The sequence below is a fragment of the Oncorhynchus tshawytscha genome, linkage group LG23 (genome assembly GCF_018296145.1).
Source record: "Oncorhynchus tshawytscha isolate Ot180627B linkage group LG23, Otsh_v2.0, whole genome shotgun sequence".
NCBI lineage: Eukaryota > Metazoa > Chordata > Actinopteri > Salmoniformes > Salmonidae > Oncorhynchus > Oncorhynchus tshawytscha.
Window position 1 is genome coordinate 23,142,603 of NC_056451.1, and position 10,120 is coordinate 23,152,722.

Genomic DNA, 10,120 nt, shown 5'->3' on the forward strand with positions numbered 1-10,120 from the left:
TCTGGCTACTGTGGCGGCTGCATCTCATTAAGTGTTATACGGTCACAGCAGATGGCAGATTTACCATGCAGAGCCTTTAAGAGCTTAAATCAATCCTCTTCAATAGCTTGCATTTCGTAATATGTAGTCAGACATGCTGCAATGTCAAAACCAGCCAGTGCAGGCCAATGTATACTGGGAGACTGAAATGTGGGATATGACTCTCTTATTGGCTACACACGCCTCCAGCTCAATCAACAAGTTTGCATACACAAAAAACACCAGAAATACACAACAGGCGTGCCATCTCTCACAGACTATAGAGGCCTTTATTGGCATTACCACAACAGAGTCGGGCACAAAACCATCTTCTGTACATCACTGTTCCCTTATTAAATCACTACAACAAGAGTAAAATACTATTTATATACATTCTAATTTCATCATTCAGTGACATCTAGGCAGGTGACCAGAGAGGTGGTGGGTGCGAGCGAAGGTGCGGTGGCAGTGGGGGCAGGAGTATGGTCTCTCCCCAGTGTGGGTCCTCATGTGAATTTTAAGGTGGTTGGCCAAGCGGAATCTCTTGTCACACTCCTGGCAGGGATATGGCCGTGAGTTATTGTGGATCCTCATGTGTCTGGTTAGATCAGCAGAACAGATAAACCGTCGGTGGCATTCAGAACATTCAAATGGCCTCTCCCCAGTGTGGATGCGCTTGTGTTTGGTTAGATCTCCAGACTGAGTGAAGCTTTTACCGCACTCGGTACAGGTGTATGGTTTCTCACCTGTGTGAGTGCGCTGGTGGTTCTTCAGGTGTTCATGTCGGAAAAATGTCTTGTCACACACTGTGCAATGGAAAGGCCTCTCCCCGGTGTGTGTGCGCTGGTGGGTTTTCAATGCTGCACTGTTGATGAACTTCAGCCCACAAACCCCACAATGGTAGTTCCTTTCATTGCTGTGGATCTTCAGATGCAACTTCAGATAATTTCTGTAAGCAAAGTCTTTACCACACACAGTACATTTGAAAGGTCTCTCCCCTGAGTGTGTGCGCAGGTGAAGCTTCAGACAGTCCTTGTATGCAAACCGCTTGTCACATTTGGAGCAGGAGAAAGACTTCTCGCCAGAGTGAATAGTCATGTGAACTCGGAGGCGCCCCATCCGGGCAAATTCCTTTCCACAATCCTGGCATTTGAATGGCTTGACCCCCGAGTGTATCATCATGTGTTTGCAATGACTGCTGGCTTCTGAGAAGCTCTTGCCACACTCCTTACAGACGTAAGGCTTCTCGCCGGTGTGTGTGCGCATGTGAATGCGCAGATTCCGAGGACTAGAGCAGCTTTTGCCACACTCTGAGCATGGCATGCCGATGTTCAGACAGACAGGGCCATTCTCAAGCTTAGTGTCCTCAGGCTTGTGACACTGGTGAGGCCCCAGTCCCCAGCAATTCTTGAAGCTCTTTCCACAGTCAGCGCAACTGAGGTACCCATCGGTGAAAGCGACAGACATTTTGTGCCAAACCTTGCAGTGAGTATGCAGTCTGGCTATGTACTGGAAGCTGCGGGCACAATAGGGGCAGGGGTGGAGTTTCCTTAGCGGGGCAGAGGGGTGGGCCTGACGGGTGTGGACGTGTAGCTGCCGTGAGGTATGGAACATGCAGCTACAGTGGGGACAGCTGTGTGTGGGGGCATACACGGTTTTACTCTTTGAGACGTGGCTTCTCAGCATGGCCAGGTACTGCTTCGGGTGTTTGGTCTTGATGTGATTCTCCAGGAAGTAACAGTCAGTGAAGGAAATGGTGCAGTGTGGACAAGGAAAGAACTGAGAAGTAGAGACTGAGGAAGAGGGAGGGACAGAGCAGTGGAAGGATGGTAGAAAGAGTGAGAAGAGAGCGATGTGAGGAGGAAACAGAACACAAATGTGATTTCTTACATTTCCTCATTCAACAATAAAATACTTGAGTAAATATCTTTGCTGAATATTAATTTCAAAGTTAGCTAAATTAATGTTCAAGTGATGTTCAAGTAATCCCATCATCCATTTCAAAAGCAGTGTTGTGGGTGAACTGGATGTATGAACTATGCCTTACCGCCATCGGGCTCATCTGGGTTTTCCTCCTTCACCAAACACACTTTAGTGTCTCGCAGAAGAGTCTTAACCACCACCTTATGGATTAGAAAGATGAAGAAACCACAGTATGCATGAACCAAAAGTCAAAACACTCTTATCTAGTTACTAACCGTCACATGTTGGGAACTCTTCTTACATTAGACAATCTTGTTAGCATCACCATAGGACTCCTTGATATCTGGCTACACCCGGTCATTGGATTGGATGTATTTTGATGTTTGATGTGCTTCTTCTGGAAGGAAGGAACTGAACGGTTTTGTTCCTCTCCCATTCCCTGCTGTTCAAAGTCTGTTGGTTCCTCTTTGATTTGGATGGAGCTGATGCAAACCCCTTTAGTAATGTAGGGTGCTTGACTAATGTCTGGTTCTTCTCGATTGCAGTCAAAATCATCTGACTGTCTTCCACACACTGTTTTGATGGGGTCTCGATGTTGTTTAGACATCTTAGTTTTGTTGTGTTGCTTTTTCCCAGGTTTGCTCTTCATCTTGTTGACTGGAGTGCTTCTTCATTTGAATTCTGTGGGGAAAAGAGCAGGTTTTATTGAGCATCACCCTTAGAGAGCTATACCAGGCAGGGATCATACTAATATCGAACCAGGGTCTGAAGTAACGCCTCTAGCACTAAGATGCAGTGCCTTAGACTGCTGTGCCACTCATGATCCCTAAACTAACTAGCTAATGTCTTGAGCTGCTAGGATTTCTATTTCATTAGGATGCCCATTAGCTAAAGCAGTAGCTACTCTTACTGGGGTCCACACAAAACATGACATATTACAGAACATTAAATCGATTAGGTACAGCACAAGGACAGAACATACACTTTAAATTAGAATACACACTTTTATACATTTAAGCCTTGGCATTCCATGCATTATATAGTCATTATAACGGCAATACTGCAGCCATTCATTTCCCATACATTGCCATCCTTTGCTCTACCGTTAAAATCGCTTTGTCTAAAAGCCGATTTATGCGGTCAGATGCTCCATATCAAATCAAATCAAATTTTATTTGTCACATACACATGGTTAGCAGATGTTAATGCGAGTGTAGCGAAATGCTTGGGCTTCTAGTTCCGACAATGCAGTAATAACCAACAAGTAATCTAACTAACAATTCCAAAACTACTGTCTTATACACAGTGTAAGGGGATAAAGAATATGTACATAAAGATATATGAATGAGTGATGGTACAGAGCACCATAGGCAAGATACAGTAGATGGTATCGAGTACAGTATATACATATGAGATGAGTATGTAAACAAAGTGGCATAGTTAAAGTGGCTAGTGATACATGTATTACATAAGGATGCAGTAGATGATATAGAGTACAGTATATACGTATGCATATGAGATTAATAATGTAGGGTATGTAACATTATATTAGGTAGCATTGTTTAAAGTGGCTAGTGATATATTTTACATCATTTCCCATCAATTCCCATTATTAAAGTGGCTGGAGTTGAGCCAGTGTCAGTGTCAGCAGCAGCCACTCAATGTTAGTGGTGGCTGTTTAACAGTCTGATGGCCTTGAGATAGAAGCTGTTTTTCAGTCTCTCGGTCCCAGCTTTGATGCACCTGTACTGACCTCGCCTTCTGGATGATAGCGGGGTGAACAGGCAGTGGCTCGGGTGGTTGTTGTCCTTGATGATCTTTATGGCCTTCCTGTAACATCGGGTGGTATAGGTGTCCTGGAGGGCAGGTAGTTTGCCCCCGGTGATGCGTTGTGCAGACCTCACTACCCTCTGGAGAGCCTTACGGTTGTGGGCAGAGCAGTTGCCGTACCAGGCGGTGATGCAGCCCGCCAGGATGCTCTCGATTGTGCATCTGTAGAAGTTTGTGAGTGCTTTTGGTGACAAGCCGAATTTCTTCAGCCTCCTGAGGTTGAAGAGGCGCTGCTGCGCCTTCTTCACGATGCTGTCTGTGTGAGTGGACCAATTCAGTTTGTCTGTGATGTGTATGCCGAGGAACTTAAAACTTGCTACCCTCTCCACTACTGTTCCATCGATGTGGATAGGGGGGTGTTCCCTCTGCTGTTTCCTGAAGTCCACAATAATCTCCTTAGTTTTGTTGACGTTGAGTGTGAGGTTATTTTCCTGACACCACACTCCGAGGGCCCTCACCTCCTCCCTGTAGGCCGTCTCGTCGTTGTTGGTAATCAAGCCTACCACTGTTGTGTCGTCCGTAAACTTGATGAAGCAAATGGATGGCGTCTCCCAAATGTTGTAACAATGTGGAGGGCTCCATTTAGCTTCTCCGCATTGACATGATTGGGTCACGGTAGGTAGGGTTGGGAGGTCCTGTATAAACACAAACTCATTCCTTGGCAACTGCCTTTACAACAGATCTGCGCTGCTTGACAAAGTGCAATAAGTATAAATGCCCTGACTTCTGCAGAGGCGTATCGCCGTAAATGCTGCACGGCCAATGCAAACATCAGATTGACCACGTAGCACCTTTAAACAAGTCAGGATATCATAATCTCGCAGCATCCTTGAACCCTGATATAATAATCTCACAGCAGAAATGGTTTTGTAAACACCAGATAGAATCTCAGAACATCAGGGGTGTAGTCATTAGTCCAACCACGAGTTTCTATTGGACAAATTCAGATAGGTCCCTCCCCGTTTCGTTCCTTTTGCTTCCGTTAAAGAAACGTTTTGCAACAGAATCAGCTAATGAATAGCCCCTGGAACCATCCTGTCCTTGGTTCTTCCGTTTGACGTCAATCATATGTATTCGTGTGATTCATAGATGCTACTGAATGCAAGTGCAACCAGATGGGGAGAGGCAACGCAAGAGGGTGTACTCTGCCCAAAATCTGTCCACGTTAAGCAGGTCAAGATAAAAAAGTAAATGCTATTGTAATACGTGCGGCTTATTTGATATAATAGAAGTTTGGTAATGCTTAGGTTATTACGAGTGTACTGGTATAAGTGTGATGCACTGACATCCCGGCAACTTTGAGAAAATCACTTTATACTAGAGCTGTCCCTGTTGAAATTCAAGACGGTCTATAGGCGTTGGACGTTAACACCCCTCATAGAATATTCAAAAAACGAGATGTATCCACCTATCTAAAGAAAGCAATAGGGGGGACCTCGCCGTTGTGCTCTGTTGACAACGAATCCCCATTGTTAGGGTGGAGACACACGCATCTCGTCATTATCTCCAGTATCTTTGGTGCAACATACGACAACGAAAATGCAATAATCACATGGAGTTTCACAGAAGTCGTTAACGAGTAGTCTCGTCTTTGTTGATAAGAACAATACAACAAAGGCTAACATATTTTATAGCTCGTAAATGCTCAATGATAGAAGGGCAAACACAGCCTCGCCTACCTTTGTCGACGCCATAAAAACGCTGCACTTCCTAGTTTATGTCTTTAAAGTGCCTACTAAACGTGGCCTTGACCAATCAGGTAATGGATCCTCGATGTGCAGCGATTTGGAGGCGGTTTATTGATGTGGATTCTTAAAGCAATATTCCTAAAAAATAAATAATACTGGAAATGTGTGGTATGTTTCTCATAATAAAAATAGGTATTTTATTGCAATAATAACAGGCCTCTTCTGCTGTCAGAATGTGGGAATGATACTGTACAGCATTGGTTCCCAACCGTTTTTAGTTACTGTACCACCAACTAAATTTAGCTTTGCCTGGAGTACCCTTGAAGTAATCGATGTGCATTTTACCAGTAGGCCTATAGTCTCATATGTCTATGAGTTTTCTCAAGTACCCCCAGGGTACCTAGGCTAGTACCCCTGGTTGGGAACCAATGCTGTACAGGACAAAGGTGATATCAACACCACTGCAGGCCAATGATGGTTCTTATCCATGGACTGGTACAAATCAGTTAATGACAGGGTGGGTGGTTCTCTGTTCAAGTAGGAACCCTGTTAATCCATGCACATAGTGTAGATCAGAGGAGGCTGGTGGGAGGAGCTATTGGAGGACAAAATCATTGTAATGGCTGGAATGGAACAGGGGAGGGGCAGGTTTCTGGGGACAGGCAGAGAGGTGGGCCTGGCGGGTGTGAATGTCTAGCTGTCGTGGTGTATGGAACATGCAGCTACAGTGGGCACAGCTGTGTGTGGGGCCGTACACTCTTTTACTCTTTGAGAATTGGCTTCTCAACATGGCCAGGTACTGCTTCTGGTGTTTGGTCTTGATGTGGTTCTCCAGGAAGTGACAGTCAGTAAAGAAGATGGTGCAGTGTAGACAAGGAAAGAACTGAGGAGACAAGACTGAGGAAGGACAGAGATGGGTGGGAGGAACGAAGGTAAAGAAGGGTATGATAAGAGGGGAGAAAGGGAACAGACAATGGGAAATGTCATTTCTCTCATTAAAAAAACCCTTGCAAACATTTAGTTCACCTTCAGTAATTTAATCCTGTGAGACCCAAGGATTTTTGCATATCTGTTTTTGCAACACCTAAAAAAATCCTCTAGTTCAGAAAGTTTCTTGTCTTCTTTTTTTCTACATAGACACTGCATCTTAGAGATGACAGTATACAACAAATGTTTTTAAGAGATACATCTGGGTGGTCCAGAGCGATTCACCGAAATGTAAAAACAAAAAAACAACAACTAAATGACCAACGTCGGTTCAATTATTCTAATTCAATTATTGTTTTTAAAATATGAGCTCAATGCACAGATTGCACAGTTTCTCTAGAGATGAATCAGATCAAGCCCAAACTGTGCAATTAGTATGGAGTTGTAGTTTCCAAATAGTCTACATAGTTTTGCAGAGAAAACATGGCAATTAACTGCAATGACCATAATCCATTGCATGCCTACTTGTCCGGTACGTTTATTCTAAGCCTGCTACGTAAAAGAGAGAAGAATGCACAATCGAGAAGGATGGAGAGCAGTTGCTTCGAGAGGTATCTTTACATGAAAATACACAATCTAAGTGATTGATAGTTGGTAATCAGCAGTCATAAAAGTATGCCTTATTTCCTTTTAATACTACTAAAATAGCAATTCTGTCAGAAAATAGGCAGCAGCTCTATAGAGATGAAATGATGACTTGGAATGTAATAAAGTCATAATAATAATAATAATAAAGTGTAATATACACATATTTTGTTAAAGTAAAGTCATGTGAATAAATTAGGGTTAATAAGTGATAAGCAGTAATGGGCATCAACTGACTTTCATTAATTGTTATATTCTGTGTTACAGCATTCAAATTACAATGCTTGGTGCATTTAATGTTTAAAAAAATGATCCAAACTGAAAACAGTTAATTTTTTAAATATTATAATTGAAACAGAGAACCGACCGCAAAAGCACTAATCACTCAGCACTATATCTGGGTCACAGGAGATTAACTGTGTAGTGTTTGACATAAGTTAAGACTCTTACTGGGTTAAACTGCTGTGTTGGGAGTAGACTGAAGTATGTATGAACACTATGTCCTACCTCCACTGTTGTCTTCATCCCTCCTGGCATCTGTCTCTTCCTTCACCAAACACACTTTAGTGTCTCTCAGAAGAGTCTTAACCACCACTTTATGGTTTAGATAGATGAAGAAAACAGTATGCATTAACCAACAGTCTAAACACTCTTGTCTAGTTATTAACTATCACATGTTTGGAAAGACTAACTCTTCTGACCTTAGACAATCTTGTTAGCATCACTAGAGGACTCCATGATATTTCACTACACGGGGTCGGTTGGTTGGATGTAGTTTGGTGTCGCTTGACATGCTTCTTCAGCAAGAAAAGTTTGGAACGGTCACCTAATTTCCTTCTGCTCAAAGTTTCTTGGTTCGTTTTTTTATTTGGATGGAATTCAAAGTAACCCCGTTCATTTTGCACTGTTTAGTCCTCTTGGTTATGTTAACTTTTTCCAGGTGTGTTCTCATAGAAGCTTTTCTTAGGTCTATATTTATGTAGTGTTGTCTCTCTTGTCACAATGTGTGTTTTTTGTCCCATATTATCAATCTATACACAATACCCCATAATGACTAAGCAAAAACAGTTTTTTAGACATTTTTGCAAATATATTACAAACAAAAAACGGAAATATCACATTTACAGAAGTATTCAGACCCTTTGCGATGAGAGGCAAAATTTAGCTCATGTGCATCCTGTTTCCATTGATCATCCTTGAAATGCTTCTACAACTTGATTGGAGTTCACCTGTGGTAAATTCAATTGATGGTACATGATTTGGGAAGGTCAGTACAGGTGCATCAAAGCTGGCACAGAGAGAATGAAAAATAGCTTCTCTCAAGGCCATCACTGTTAAACAGCCATCACTAACTGCCTACATACAGACTTGATTATTAATGTCACTTTAATAATGATTAAGGGTTGCATATTTTGGGGAATATTCAGAGGTGGAAACGTTTTGTGGGAATTACCCAGAATATATGGGAATTAACGGAAATATAAGTAAATTAATATTAATACCATTTCAATGTAGATGTATTTTGCATTGGATATATTTACCATATCATATGGAGACAGGAACATAAACCTTTTACCTTATAAGCAGACATAATTGCAAATGACAAATCATTCCAATAGAAATAAAAAATAAATAAAAAATGTTACGAATTTAACTTTCTTAAATGAGTGGACTCTTCACATGGGATGATTTCACTGAACAACAAAAGAAAGTGAATATTGAATGATCCCCAATGATCCATCACATCTCCCATAAACGATTTCAACATGCATCTCTAAAATGATAGTTTCTAGACTAAAGCTTTGGTTGTCTTCCTCTCAGGCTTCCATGTCTTGTCCTTGGACCTCCTCAATGTGTACCTCTTGAACATCAGACTCTGAGGCCTCATCTTCACTGTCATCCTCAACAGGGTTGGAAAGTGGCTCTTTGTCAGGCTCAAAAAGCCCAAAATTTGCCCGGATGGCCACCAATTTTCCAACCCTTGTATTGGTCAGCCTGTTGCGTGCTTTGGTGTGTGTTCCCAAACAAGGACCAGTTGCGCTCTGAGGCGGCTGATGTTGGTGGGATTTGGAGGATGATGAGGCAACTGGGGAACGAGCCTCAGATCCACAAAGTCCCTTCCACCAGGTGGCTGATGAGAGATGTTGGTGTAGCCGATGTGAAATGACTAGCTAGTTAGCGGTGGTGCACGCTAGTGGCGTTTCAATCGGTGACGTCACTTGCTCTGAGACCTTGAAGTAGTGGTTACCCTTGCTCTGCAAGGGCCGTGGCTTTTGTGGAGCGATGGGTAACGATGCTTCGAGGGTGACTGTTGACGTGTGCAGAGCGTCCCTGGTTCGCGCCCAGGTCGGGGCGAGGGGACGGACGTAAAGTCTATACTGTTTCATTGGCATGCCCGCCATATTGCATCTCCATTCTAAAGCCCTTGCTTGGAAGTGTACTTCACCAGACTGCCAAGAACCTTGCCCTCATCCAGGCCAAGGTTGAGAGACACGGTAGTGATGACACCATAGGCCTTGTTGATCTCTGCAGCAGACATGATGCTCTTGCCAGCATACTTGGGGTTCAACTTGTACACTGCGGCATGTATGGGCTTCAAGCAGAAGTCTTCACGCTTTTTTATGTATTTCAGAACTGCAGTTTCCTCTGCTTGGAGCAGCAGTCAAGTGGGCAGGGCAGTATGGATTTCTTCTCTTACATCTACAAGCAGAGCCTGAACATAAGACAGGATGGCATTGTCTCCCTCAATCCGTGCAATGGCTACTGCAATAGGTTTCAGGCTGCTTACCACTCTCTCCCAAAATAGATCATCCAGGAGGATCCTCGATGGGGCTGTCCATATCGGCAGACTGTGATATGGCCATTTCTTGAGAAACTCCTCCCCCCTCCAGACGACTGTCAAACATGATGACAACACCACCCCAACAGGTGTTGCTGGGCAGCTTCAATGTGGTGCTCTTATTCTTCTCACTTTGCTTGGTGAGGTAGATTGCTGTTGTAACTTGATGACCCTTCACATACCTAACCATTTCCTTGGCTCTTTTGTAGAGTGTATCCATTGTTTTCAGTACCACGATGTCCTTGAGGAG

The 10,120-nt window shown here is 43.2% G+C and overlaps 1 protein-coding gene across 2 annotated transcripts; it reads right to left on the reverse strand.

Annotated features, from left to right (window-relative positions):
- Positions 1 to 280: 280 nt before the first annotated feature.
- Positions 281 to 5,530, reverse strand: LOC112222734 (gastrula zinc finger protein XlCGF57.1). 2 transcript variants are annotated; one of them, XM_042304926.1, is made up of 4 exons: positions 5,451 to 5,530; positions 2,243 to 2,622; positions 2,066 to 2,141; positions 281 to 1,811 (listed from the first exon to the last, which is right to left on the reverse strand). In XM_042304926.1, the coding sequence occupies exons 2-4, from the start codon at positions 2,588 to 2,590 to the stop codon at positions 427 to 429; spliced, it is 1,809 nt and encodes a 602-aa protein (XP_042160860.1). In that variant the 5' UTR covers positions 2,591 to 2,622; positions 5,451 to 5,530; the 3' UTR covers positions 281 to 426. The 2 variants fall into 2 exon arrangements, with proteins under 2 accessions (XP_042160860.1, XP_042160861.1); XM_042304927.1 differs by lacking the exon at positions 5,451 to 5,530 and adding an exon at positions 3,695 to 3,719.
- Positions 5,531 to 10,120: the final 4,590 nt, after the last annotated feature.

What these genes read in the sequence shown, in the direction of transcription:
- LOC112222734 (XM_042304926.1), bottom strand. Translation starts at nt 2,590, where the DNA reads ATGAAGAGCAAACCTGGGAAAAAGCAACACAACAAAACTAAGATGTCT. An exon ending in TGCTAACAAGATTGTCTAAT is followed by an intron (nt 2,142 to 2,242) that starts GTAAGAAGAGTT and finishes CTAATCCATAAG; the next exon opens with GTGGTGGTTAAGACTCTTCT. An exon ending in CCCAGATGAGCCCGATGGCG is followed by an intron (nt 1,812 to 2,065) that starts GTAAGGCATAGT and finishes CCTCTTCCTCAG; the next exon opens with TCTCTACTTCTCAGTTCTTT.